The 13,714-nt window shown below is 51.2% G+C and overlaps 1 protein-coding gene across 2 annotated transcripts in view; it reads right to left on the reverse strand.

The window, feature by feature from the left end:
• The window catches only part of AHCYL2 (adenosylhomocysteinase like 2), a 92,323-nt gene that overhangs the window by 19,041 nt on the left and 59,568 nt on the right, over positions 1-13,714 (reverse strand). For both annotated transcript variants that reach the window (XM_058190154.1, XM_058190153.1), the window contains exons 3-6: positions 7,120-7,263; positions 4,149-4,249; positions 1,148-1,250; positions 857-951 (exon numbers count right to left, since the gene is read on the reverse strand). In XM_058190154.1, the coding sequence (XP_058046137.1) occupies positions 857-951; positions 1,148-1,250; positions 4,149-4,249; positions 7,120-7,263 (443 nt within the window). The remainder of the gene's footprint in view (positions 1-856; positions 952-1,147; positions 1,251-4,148; positions 4,250-7,119; positions 7,264-13,714) is intronic.

The following is a 13,714-nucleotide window of genomic DNA, read 5'->3' on the forward strand; positions in this document are numbered from 1 at the left end:
GACTAGAATTCACCATCTCCTGGTGATTGCTCAAAGACACCTATCCCATTTTCAGGCCCAAGGCGGAACTAGAACTCACCATCTCCCACTTTCTAAGTCTGATGCCTTAACTGCTACACCAAACTGGCTCTCTGATATGGACCCTTTTTGGGGATGATGAAATAAGAGGCTCCCAAATGCCAACCCCACCCCCACCCCAAAATCTGGTGGATCTTTTTTGCGCCTGGGGAAGTTTTTAAGAAGCAAAACGACCCCTTTCTTTCAAGTCCCACTGAACCGGCACTTGCCCCTTCCGTGTGATGCCAGTCGCCCCGTGTTGTGACTCCAGCCCCCGAACCTGGCCCCCGTGCCTGAAAGTGACTCTGAGAGTGAGGGGGAAGGGCCGGTAAGGCTTACCTCGGGAGCACCGATTCCTTTGGCTCGGCTCCAGGAGCCAGAACCAGACCAGTCGGAGGACGTAATGAGGCCGTCATCCCCTGATTCCTCCCTTCCCCAGGCTACGCCTTCAGACCCAGCTGATAATAATAATAGTCAAGCTTGAATTGACCCGCGCTTCAGAAGATTAGAGAGGCGGCGTCATCAAAAGGAAGGGTGGGGCAGGAGCCCCACCCCACAGGATATATAAGGAGCCTTGGGACTGCTCTCACTCCACGGGAAGCAAAAGTTTAGCTGAACCGTTTCAAAAAGAGCTGAAAGTCTTACTCTGTGAGTCATTTGTTTGAACTTTGGCAGGCAGCTGCGATTTCTCTGCCAGGACTGATAAGAGCCGTGAATCCACTGGCTGAAGGCCAGCTTGTTAATCCGAAGTGGGGAAGGAGACAGAACACCCCGGCAGATTTTGGGGCCCGGCGCTCACCATGTTGGGCTGCCAGCCTTCGACGTTGACGCATCGGTCGATGCACCACCAGAAATCGTCCTCCGACTCTCCTTTCCAGGCAAAGACAGGAAATCCTAAAAGAGAAATCGGGGGGCGGAGTAAAGGGGGACTCCTTTTAATAGGCAGAAGAAAAGCCATCGCCCCAAAAGACCTTCATGTCGTTCCCGCCCCCCCAGTTCTGCTCATGGCTGAACAGCTTCCGTCCCAACACCCTCAAAGCTTGTTTTGGGGGTCACCCCCCCCCCCCGAGAAAGACAAATCCTTCCTTACCATTCTCAGCCAGGGCAGCCGCCACTTCGTTGAGGGTGGAGTAGATGTTGCAAGCAGCCCACCGGCACTGAGCCCCCAGGGCGCCGAGGGTCTCCATCAGGACCTGCATGCAAGGGAATGGTGAGTAGGGGGCTCCGGAATTGCCAGGGCTACTCAACCCACCCACCCCGATCCCTCAACCTACTCCAATTCGGCCAACCCACCTGCTGGATTTCATTAACTCCTCTTTGCTAAGCTCGTGATAACAACCTTAATAAACCTTTGTTTTTTATTTTCCAGTTGAGCAGGGCTCACGTACAGGTAGTCCTCGACTTACAACCATTTGCTTAGTGACTCTTCGAAGGTGCAAAAGAGTGAAAAAAAAGTGATCCACGTCCGGTTTTTACACTCAAGACGGTGGCAGCCTCCCCGCGGTCAGCTGATCAAAATTCAGACACTTGGCCACTGGCTCGTATTTATGACAGTCGCAGTGTCATCCCGGGGTCATGAGATCCCCTTTCACAACCTTCTGATAAGGGAAGCTTAATGTCTACATGATTCACTTAATGACCTGGGGGTGTCGTGTCCCACTCCTCCGCTGACGGCCGGGTCAGGGAAATCCGAATCAGGCGTGCCTCTGCAGCTCTGCCCAAAGTCCTAGCAAAGTCCTCAGAGCAGGCAGGAGACCAGAAAGTGACTTCAGCAAGATATGTTTAGACTTTGCCTAACTCAGAGACTGCCAGAAAGCAGATCCTTTATATAGGCCATGGGGTGTGGCTCCATGACTCAGCACTCATTAAGGCCTGCCCCTCCCTTCCTTCTGTTGCCTCCGCCTATCCAGTCTTCTGATGCGAGGGTCACTCCAGTCTGCAGCTGTTGGTAATTGACCTTCCTCAGGCTCAAATGCTGTGGAGGAGGGGGAGGGGTCTAGCTGCTCCGTTTGCCTGGGCATGGAGCCAGGGCTGGGGCCGGGGGATGCTCCCTCCTCTGCAGCCTGCTTGGGCATGGAGCCAGGGCTGGGACCGGGAGGTGCCCCCTCCTCTGCAGCTTGTCTGGGCATGGAGCCAGGACTGGGGCCGGGAGGCATACATTCCTCCGTGTTCGGGAGCAGATAAGCAGACCCCGGCTGCGGTGAGAGCGGACAAGACACAACGGGGCGGGGGAAGTAAGGTGATAAAACTGTTGTGGTCCGCCAGCAGCCTGCGGAGCTGGCAACGGAGTTGGACAGCGATGAGGCTGAGGTGGGGCCAGGGCCATCGGGGAATGATATGACTCCAGAGGCTGACAGCAGTGAGGCAGAGGAACAGGAGGAGCCTGTTCCTAATGCACGCATGAGAAGAGCTGCGAGAAGGCAAGAGCAGCTCAAGCAGAGAGGATGACTCAGGAGTAGGGCCAAGAGATGATTGGTTCCTCCCATAAGGCTTAAAACAGACCAGCAATGGTATTTGAGCTTTGCTGGAAAACAACGTTGGTAACTTCGTCTTCTGCTTCGTCTACGTCTTGCATTTATTTTTGTGACTTCTGGACATTTGTCAAGAAAGGCCTTTGGCAGTTTGCCTAATTGGACCAAGGTTTGCGAGATAACTGAGGAATTTGTGTTGGGAGGCATTTGTTTGAATTTGAGCCGAACGATGCTGGGAATGAAGTATGTTCTGTTCGAATAAAGTTTGTTTGTTTTTTCACGGACTGAGTTTCTTACTACCCATTTGGGCCTGGGCCACAACAAAAACGGGACACAACTTGCTTAACAACTGCCCTGCTTAGCAACGGAAATTTGGGCCTCCACTGTGGCCGTAAGTCGAGGACTATCTGTACCCTGCATTGTCAGTTGTCTGGGAGCATGAAAAGTTAAGATGGGGGTCCATGCCAGTATGAGGGGTAGGTGTGAGTGTGGTTGCCTGATTCCAGAAGTACAAAAAGTCCTCCAACTTATGACTGTTCGGTAGTCCTTGACTTAGGGACCACAACCGAGGGCCAAAATTTCTGTTGTTGAGCGAGACATTTTGTTCAGTGAGCTTTGCCTGCGTTTTACGACCTTTCTTGCCACAGCTGTTCAGTGAGCCACTGCCGTTGATAAGTTAGTAACCTGGTTCTTAAGTGAGTCTGGCTTTCCCCCGCTGAGTTTGCTAGTCAGAAGGTCGCAAAAGAGGATCGTATGACACTGTCGTGTCCCACTCCTCCGCTGACGGCCGGGTCAGGGAAATCCCAATCAGGCGTGCCTCTGCAGCTCTGCCAAAGTCCTAGCAAAGTTCTCAAGGCAGGCAGGAGACCAGTAAATGACTTCAGCAAGATATGTTTAGACTTTGCCTGACTCAGAGACTGCCAGAAAGCAGATCCTTTATATAGGCCATGGGGTGTGGCTCCATGACTCAGCACTCATTAAGGCCTGCCCCTCCCTTCCTTCTGTTGCCTCCGCCTATCCAATCTTCTGATGCGAGGGTCACTCCAATCAGCTGTTGTTGGGAGTAAACCCTCCTCAGGCTCACATGCTGTGGAGGAGGGGGAGGGGTCTAGCTGCTCCGTTTGCCTGGGCATGGAGCCAGGGCTGGGGCAGGGAGGTGCTCCTTCTTCTGCAGTTTGTGTGGGCATGGAGCCAGGACTTGGGCCAGGAGGCATACATTCCTCAGTGTTCGGGAGCAGGTAAGAAGGCACCGGCTGCTCTGAGGGCGGGCAAGACACAACAGACACCCTCCCGGAGACGCTCCGATGGTCATAACTATGAACCGGTTCCCGAGTGCCTGAATTTTGAACACATGACCATGGGGATGCTGCAACGGTCGTAAGTGTGAAAAATGATCGGAAGTCACTTTTTTCCAGTGCTGTTGCAACTTGGAATGGTCGCTAAACGAACTGTTGTAAGTCGAGGAGTACCTGTAAAGCCCAACACAGCATCTCCGAGGTGGAGATAACCTCTCTAGGTAGGATTTCTGGACCACTCGATCCAACCTCTGGGTGATCTCCCCAGCTCTGGGACAAAGAAAAAACCGGGGACAGCGACGGGGGAGCGCCTGGCGTGACTTACAGCAGTTTGAGCCGTGATGTGGGTGCAACCCACGATCTTGGCTCCGGCCAGTGGCTTCTCTCCCTGAGCGCGTTTCCTCAAGGCCATGAGCGCAGGCATTTCTAGGGAAAGGAGAGAAGGAAACAGAGGTTCAGCGGAAGGGCAGGAAAACAACCATCTAAAATTAAAAGAAGGGCGGGGTGGGAAAGAAAAAAAAAAACGTGGCCAGGAGGGAGTGGCGAAAGATGGAAGAGAAAAGTTTCGTCTGCCTTATCCAGAGCTGAAATTCGTTTGGGAATCTCCAATTCTTTCTCCTCTCCCCTTTCGGGCCAAAATGGCATCCGTAACCAAATCTATCTACCGAACGGAGTAGCTGTAGGGACCCTGGAGGTCTTCTAGTCCGACCTCCCGCTCAGGCAGGAAAAACTATACCATTCCAGACAAGGGGTTGTCCAATCTCATCTTAAAAACCTCCAGGGGTGGAGCATTCACAAGTTCTAGAGGCCAGTTGTTCCACAGGTTAATTCTTCTCACTGGCAGAACTTTCTCCTTAGTTCTAGGTTCTGGCCTTTCTATTTTCTTTTTAGCCTTTTCATTTTCTCTTTTTGAAAGGTGGGTAGATGTTGCTTATCTCTATGTGCCTGTTGATGCCTGATATATATATACAAGGACAAGCCACTCATATATAAAGAGAACATTCCTTTCTAGCCCTGATGACGTTCCCTAGTTGGGTCATGAAACAGAGAACACTAAAGGATATCCCTCTCCCTCCCTCCCTCCCTTTCTTCTTCCTCCACACCACAAATCCCCCTCCCTTCTAGCACTGATGATGTTCCCTAGTTAGGTCATAAATGTCTTCAAGAAAACAACTAAACTCAGAGATCCACAGCGCTCCTCCCACCTCTCCTCTCTGCAAACCCAACTCCCTTCTAGCCCTGATGATGCTCTCTAGTTGGGTCATGAGTCTGCAAGAAAACCACCAAGCTCAGAGAGCACCAAGATCCCCACAGTCCTCCTCCTCTCGACAAACCCCACTCCCTTGCAGCACTGATGGTGTTACCTAGCTGGGTCCTGAAACGTCTGCAAGGAAACCACCAAGCTCAGAGAGCACCAAAGGCCCCACAGTCTGTCCATCTGTCAGTCAGTCCGTCCATCCTTCTTTCCTTTCTCCTTCCCTCCCTCCCACCTTCTGTAAGAAAATAATCAAGCTCAGAGAGCACCAAGGATTTCAAAGAAGAAGTAGTCCTCCTCCTCCTCCATCTCTCCTTTCTAGCATTGATGATGTTCCCTAGTTGGGTCATGAAACATCTGCAAGAAAACCACCAAGCTCAGAGAGCACAGTCTATTTCCTCCTCCTCCCGCTCCTCCTCCTCTATTTCACAAACCCTTCCTTCCTTCCTTCCTTCCTTCTCTCCTCCTCCTCCCTTCCAAATCCTCCTCCCTTCTAGCACTGATGATGTTCCCTAATTGGGTCATGAAACGTCTGCAAGAAAACCACCAAGCTCAGAGAGCACCAGAGGACCTCACAGTCCTCCTCCTCCTCCTCCTCCTCCCACAAATCCCAACTCCCTTCTAGCACTGATGATGTTCTCTAGTTGGGTCATGAAACGTCTGCAAGGAAACCACCAAGCTCAGAGATCACCCAGGAGCCCAAAACCCCCAGTGTCTCCATCACATCCCCCTAAGATATGGGAAAGGGGTCAGGGGACAGAGAGAAAGAGATCAGCAGAAGGAGCCAGCAGGATTACAGTTTTGTGGCTTTTTTTGGTGTGTGGGTTTTTTTGTTTTTTTTTGCAGCAAAAGAGAACGCTGGGAGTTCATTTGATTCCGTTCCCTTTTGTAGCTCCGGCAGCAAATAGTTCAGTAATTTGATCAGCGTCAAGAGATTAAAGCAAAGAGAGAACTGGGGGTGGGTGGGGGGAGAAATGAGGCTGGGAGCCGTAGAAGGTGTTCCCTTCAGTCCCTGAATAATGGAATGCTTGGGGGAGAGAGAGAAAGCGCTTAGGTGGTTTTGAACAAACATGTTGAACTGCACGTGGCACAAGAGTAAACAACGCGTAGGGTTGGGTTCCCACGACCTGAAGGGATGATGGTGGGTAGAACTACAAATACCAAACCACAAAACGCCTTTCTCCATTTTAATCTTGTCTGGGGTGATCTGGGAATTCAGCCACTGTAAGATCACGTATGTCTGGTTGAGAAGGGGGTCCGGGGGGGGGGAGGAGGGGGAAAGCCTTCTGCAAGAGCAGAGTGGAGGGATATGTCTGTCTGTCTATCCATCCACCCATCTACCCAATCTATCATCCATCCATCCATCCATCCATCCATCCATCCATCCATCCTCTGTAATGTCTGTCTGTCTGTTTCTCTTCCTCTATCCATCCATATGTATCTGTCTACCTCTCTATTTATCCATCCCTCCATCATCTCTTCCTCTAATGTCTATCTCTCTATCTAGCCACCCACCCACCCACCCTTCTCTGTCTCTGCCTCTCTCGAGGCGAGACTAGAATTCACCGTCTCCTGGTGATTGGCCCAAAGTCACTCTGTTGGCTTTTATGCCTAAGGCAGGACTAGAATTCACCGTGTCCTGGTGATTGGCCCAAAATTTTGCCCAGTTTTCATGCCTAAGGCAGGACTAGAACTCACCGTCTCCTGGTGATTGACCCAAAGTCACCCAGCTGGCTTTCATGCCTAAGGCGGGACTAGAACTCAGTCTCCTGGTGATTATGCCCAAAAGTTTACCCAGACAGCTTTTATGCCTAAGGCAGGACTAGAACTCATTACTTCTTCTAGCCTGATGGCTTCACCCCCTAGACCCAACTAGCTGTATGGTCTCCCCGGCTGGGGTGAGATAGGCAACCCACATCCGCAAGGACCAAGAGATGGCTCCCTCCCCGTGCCGGAGTCAATGAATCGAGTCCCGTCACGCCAAACTAATATATGCACGTTGGCCCAGGAAGCCAAGGCCAGCTGCGACGGCCTCCCTCACCTTGTTCGGCGATTTCGATCTCCCTGCGCCCGAATTCAGCCTGTTTGATGTTTTTCACGCAGAAGTCGCTGCTGCCCTTGGTGCTCCTCTGTTGCTTGTCCCTCGGGGAGGTCTCGTCATCAGAGCTGTCGGTGTAGGAGGCAGCTGGGGAGAGCGGAAACAGAAAGGAGGGGGGCTGAGGAGGGGGCTGGGAGGGAAACACCCGCCGTAAACTTGGGAGAAGCAAAACTGGTGGGCAAAAAAACCAAACAAACAAGGTCTTTGGGCATCTAGCCTTTGGAACATCTTGCCACTTGAGGTAAGATCTGCCCCCGTCCTTTTGGCCTCCCGAAAGGCCCCCAAAACGTGACTCTTGCCAACTGGCCTGGAGTCCTGATGGGGACATCCCGCTATAGGAAGTCCTTGACTTACGACCCAAAACATCTGTGGCTAAGCAAGACGGTGGTTAAGGGAGCTTTGCCCCATTTTACGACTTTTCTTGCCACGGCTGTTAAGTGAATCTGGCCTTCCCCATTGACTCCGCTGGTCAAAAGGTCGCAAAAGGGATCACGTGACCGCCCCCGCCCCCCCCGGGGACACGGCAACCGTCACAAATATGAGCCAGTTGCCAAGCGTCCGGATTTTGTTCGTATGACCACGGGGGGCGCTGCAACGGGAGGGCTGTAAGTGTGAAAAATGATCATTTGTTTAGTGCCGTTGTAACTTCGAACGGTCACTAAGTGAACCGTTGTAAGTCGAGGGCTACCTGCATTCCTTGACCACAGAGGTGGCTCAACTCCTCATCACTCCTCATCACCAAGCTCAACGCCTAGCACCAAACACAGACTAAGCCACCTGCAACCCTACAGGGGACTTCTCCAAAGACTAGGCTAGACCGGATAGAAGACCTCTAAGGTCCCTTCCAACTCCATTATTCTTTTCTCCAAAGCACCAGAAGAAAGAAGAACAATAAACCAGTGGAACAGCTTGCCACCAGAAGCTGTGGGTGCTCCAACACTGGAGGGATTTAAGAAGAGTCTGGCAGGATAGGAAGAAAAAGTCTTTTACGAAAGGGTGACATGGTTAAAAGTTAGGATAAGCGATAGAAATAAGAGAAGGGGGAATATTAGTGTATACATTTTTATATGATAAAATAAAAGTAATAACAAGAGAAAACATGGAATAACTGAAGCATGACAGATTGCAACTTAATATAAACGTGTAGCATTAATAGAAATATAAGAGTTGAATGTAATAACTATGATTAATTCTACTAGTTTTTTAAAACGTAGGTGCCACACTGTTCACGCACTGATTTGATATGTTTGTAAAAAATAAAAAATAAAATAAAAAAAAGCTTGGAAAAATAAAGAAGAGTCTGGACAACCATTTGTCGACAATGGTATAGGCCAAGTTTCCTGCCTGAGCAGGGGGCTGGACTAAAACAGGGGTCTCTAACCGTGGCAACTTTAAGCCTGGAGGACTTCAACTCCCAGAATTCCCCAGCCAGCTAGGCTAGACCCCTGGACTAGAAGACCTCTAAGGTCCCTTCTAACTCTGTTATTCTGTTGCACCTGAAGGCAGGACAAGAAGCAACGGATGGAAACTCATCAAGGAGAGAAGCAACTTAAGAACTTCCATACAGTGAGAAGAATTAATCAATGGAACGGCTTGCCATCGGAGGTTTTGGCTCCTCCAACACGGGACATTTTCAAGAAGAGATTGGAGAACTATTTGTCCAGAATAGGGTAAGGTCTCCTACCTTGAGCAGGAGGTAGGACTAGAACAGGGGTCTCCAACCTTGGCAACTTTAAGACTTGTGGACTTCAGTTTTTGTTGAGACTCTAGAAAGAGTGCAGAGAAGAGCAACAAAGATGATTAGGGGACTGGAGGCTAAAACATATGAAGAACGGTTGCAGGAACTGAGTAGGTCTAGTTTAACGAAAAGAAGGACTAGGGGAGACATGATAGCTGTGTTCCAATATCTCAGGGGTTGCCACAAAGAAGAGGGAGTCGGGCTGTTCTCCAAAGCACCTGAGGGTAGAACAAGAAGCAATGGGTGGAAACTGAACAAGGAAAGAAGCAACTTAGAACTAAGGAGAAATTTCCTGACAGTTAGAACAATTAATAAGTGGAACGACTTGCCTGCAGAAGGTGTCACTCGGGAGCCACGAGGGCTCCTCTCATCACCAAGCAGCTGCATTCTGACCAACTGCAGCCTCCGGATGCCCTTCAAGGGGAGCCCCATGTAGAGAGCATTGCAGTAGTCCAGACGAGACGTCAAGGGCGTGAGTGACTGTGCACAAGGCATCCCGGTCTAGAAAGGCGCAACTGGCGCACCAGGCGAACCTGGTGGAAAGCTCTCCTGGAGACGGCCGTCAAATGATCTTCAAAAGACAGCCGTGCATCCAGGAGAACGCCCAAATGCGCGCACCCCTTCCATCGGGGCCAATGACTCGCTCCCGACAGTCAGCCGCGGACTCAGCTGACTGTACCGGGATGCCGCATCCACAGCCACTCCGTCTTGGAGGGATTGAGCTTGAGCCTGTTTCTCCCCATCCAGACCCTGCACGGCTTCCAGACACCGACAGCACTGATAGCTTCATTGGGGTGGCCGGTGTGGAAAAGTACAGCTGGGTGTCATCAGCGACAGCTGGTACCTCACACAAGCCACTGATGATCTCACCCAGCGGCTTCATATAGATGTTGAACAGAAGGGCGAGAGATCGACCCCGCGGCACCCCACAAGTGAGGCGCGGGTGACCTCTGCCCCACCGTCAACACCGTCTGCGGCCGGTCGGAGAGATAGGAGGAGAACCACCGATACACGGTGCCTCCCACTCCCAATCCCTCCAACCGGCGCAGCAGGATACCATGGTCGATGGTATCAAAAGCCGCTGAGAGGTCTAATAGGACCAGGGCAGAGGAATAACCCCTATCCCTGGCCCTCCAGAGATCATCCACCAACGCGACCAAAGCCGTCTCAGTGCTGTAACCGGGTCGGAAGCCGGAGTGGAACGGTCCAGATAGACAGTTTCCTCCAGGTGCAGGGGAAACTGAAATGCCACCATACTCTCTACAACCTTCTCCGCGAAGCGAAGGTTGGAGACCGGACGATAATTACCTAAAACAGCCGGGTCCAGGGAAGGCTTCTTGAGGAGGGGCCTCACCACCGCCTCTTTCAAGGCGGCCGGAAAGACTCTCCAACAAGGAAGCACTGTAATCCCCTGAGCCAGCCTCGTGTCACCTCCTGAGTGGCCAGCACCAGCCAGGAGGGGCACGGGTCCAGTAAACACGTGGTGGCATTCAATCTACCCAGCAACCTGTCCATGTCCTCGGAGTCACAGGGTCAAACTCATCCCACACAACATCACCAAGACCGCCTCAGATACCCCGCCTGAATCGCCACAATTTTGGTCCAGACCGTCCCTTGCTGAACGATTTTATCGATAGATAACCGTTAAACTCCTCAGCACGCCCCGCATCGGGTCATCCCGCTCCCCTGGTGAAGGAGGGAGCGGTCACCCAAACAGGGCAGCTGGGCGGTTATCTGCCGACGCAATGAGGGAGGAGGCGTAAGAACGCCTCGCTTCCCTCAGTGCCACTAGGTAGGTCCTGGTATAGGATCTAACTAGTGTCCGATCAGCCTCTGAACGTCTGGACGTCCAGGAACTCTCTAGGCGCCTTCTCCGCGCTTCATCCCCTCAGCTCCTCGGAGAACCAAGGAGCCGGTTGGGATCTGCGCCGGTCAGAGGTCAAAGGCACGACACGGTCTAAAGCCCCAGCCGCAGCCCGTTCCCAGGCTGCAGCTAGTTCCTCTGCCGTGCCGTGAGCCAGACCTCAGGAAGTGCCCCAACCTCCGTCCGAAACCTCTCTGGGTCCATCAGGCGCCTGGGACGGTACCACCGTAATGGTTCCGTCTCCCTGCGGTGTTGGGTAGCGGTCAGAAAGTCCAGGCGAAGAAGAGAGTGATCTGACCATGACAAAGGTTCAGTGACTATTTCCTTTAAGTCCAGATCTCTCAACCACTGTCCAGAGACAAAATCAGGTCCAGTGTGCCTCCCCCGATGTGAGTGGGGCCATCCACTACTTGAGTCAGGTCCAAGGCCGTCATGGAGGCCAGGAACTCCCGAGCTACCGTCGATGACGAGCCGGCAGATGGCAAGTTAAAGTCCCCCATGACTAAAAGTCTGGGGGTCTCCACTGCCACCCCGGCAAGCACCTCCAGGAGCACGGGCAGGGCAGCTGTCACGCAGCAAGGAGCCAGGTACGCGACCAGCAAGCCCATCTGACATCTATGACCCCACCTCACAAAGAGGGATTCACACCCGGCAATCTGAGGTACAGTGGTCTCCCTCGGCTCTAGACTCTCTTTAATAGCAACCGCCACCCCTCCACCCCTACCCTGGGCCCTCGGCTGATGGAATGCACGGAAACCCGGTGGGCACATCTCGACCAGGGGCACACCCCCTTCAGTGCCCAACCAGGTCTCCGTAACGCCTATAATATCTGCCCCCTTCCTTTTGGCCTCCCGAAAGGCCCCCAAAACGTGATTCTTGCCAACTGGCCTGGAGTCCTGATGGGGACATCCCACTATAGGAAGTCCTTGACTTACGACCCAAAACATCTGTGGCTAAGCAAGACGGTGGTTAAGGGGTTAAGCTTTGCCCCATTTTACGACTTTTCTTGCCACGGCTGTTAAGTGAATCTGGCCTTCCCCATTGACTCCGCTGGTCAAAAGGTCGCAAAAGGGGATCACGTGACCGCCCCCGCCCCCCCCCCGGGGACACGGCAACCGTCACAAATATGAGCCAGTTGCCAAGCGTCCGGATTTTGTTCGTATGACCACGGGGGGCGCTGCAACGGGAGGGCTGTAAGTGTGAAAAATGATCATTTGTTTAGTGCCGTTGTAACTTCGAACGGTCACTAAGTGAACCGTTGTAAGTCGAGGGCTACTTGCATTCCTTGACCACAGAGGTGGCTCAACTCCTCATCACTCCTCATCACCAAGCTCAACGCCTAGCACCAAACACAGACTAAGCCACCTGCAACCCTACAGGGGACTTCTCCAAAGACTAGGCTAGACCGGATAGAAGACCTCTAAGGTCCCTTCCAACTCTATTATTCTTTTCTCCAAAGCACCAGAAGAAAGAAGAACAATAAACCAGTGGAACAGCTTGCCACCAGAAGCTGTGGGTGCTCCAACACTGGAGGGATTTAAGAAGAGTCTGGCAGGATAGGAAGAAAAAGTCTTTTACGAAAGGGTGACATGGTTAAAAGTTAGGATAAGCGATAGAAATAAGAGAAGGGGGAATATTAGTGTATACATTTTTATATGATAAAATAAAAGTAATAACAAGAGAAAACATGGAATAACTGAAGCATGACAGATTGCAACTTAATACAAATGTGTAGCATTAATAGAAATATAAGAGTTGAATGTAATAACTATGATTAATTCTACTAGTTTTGTAAAACGTAGGTGCCACACTGTTCACGCACTGATTTGATATGTTTGTAAAAAATAAAAAATAAAATAAAAAAAGCTTGGAAAAATAAAGAAGAGTCTGGACAACCATTTGTCCACAATGGTGTAGGCCAAGTTTCCTGTCTGAGCAGGGAGCTGGACTAAAACAGGGGTCTCTAACCGTGGCAACTTTAAGCCTGGAGGACTTCAACTCCCAGAATTCCCCAGCCAGCTAGGCTAGACCCCTGGACTAGAAGACCTCTAAGGTCCCTTCTAACTCTGTTATTCTGTTGCACCTGAAGGCAGGACAAGAAGCAATGGATGGAAACTCATCAAGGAGAGAAGCAACTTAGAACTTCCATACAGTGAGAAGAATTAATCAATGGCTTGCCATCAGAGGTTTTGGCTCCTCCAACACGGGACGTTTTCAAGAAGAGATTGGAGAACTATTTGTCCAGAATAGGGTAAGGTCTCCTACCTTGAGCAGGAGGTAGGACTAGAACAGGGGTCTCCAACCTTGGCAACTTTAAGACTTGTGGACTTCAATTTTTGTTGAGACTCTAGAAAGAGTGCAGAGAAGAGCAACAAAGATGATTAGGGGACTGGAGGCTAAAACATATGAAGAACGGTTGCAGGAACTGGGTATGTCTAGTTTAATAAAAAGAAGGACTAGGGGAGACATGATAGCTGTGTTCCAATATCTCAGGGGTTGCCACAAAGAAGAAGGAGTCGGGCTGTTCTCCAAAGCACCTGAGGGCAGGACAAGAAGCAATGGGTGGAAACTGATCAAAGAAAGAAGCAACTTAGAACTAAGGAGGAATTTCCTGACAGTTAGAACAATCAATCGGTGGAACAATTTGCCTGCAGAAGTTGTGAATTCTGGGAGTTGAAGTCCACGAGTCTTAAAGTTGCCAAGGTTGGAGACCCTTGGACTAGAAGATCTCTAAGGTTCATTCCAACCCTGTTATTCTATCACACCGATAAGCGGTTTTTCCAATATTTGAGGGGTTCCCCCAAAGAAGAGGGAGGGGTCAAATTATTCTCCAGAGCACCGGAAGGCAGGACAAGAAGCAATGGATGGACACCAATCGAGGAGAGAAGCAACCTAGAACAATCAACTGATGGAACCGAAGTTGCCTTCGGAAGTTG

Source organism: Ahaetulla prasina, chromosome 7 (genome assembly GCF_028640845.1).
Source record: "Ahaetulla prasina isolate Xishuangbanna chromosome 7, ASM2864084v1, whole genome shotgun sequence".
NCBI lineage: Eukaryota > Metazoa > Chordata > Lepidosauria > Squamata > Colubridae > Ahaetulla > Ahaetulla prasina.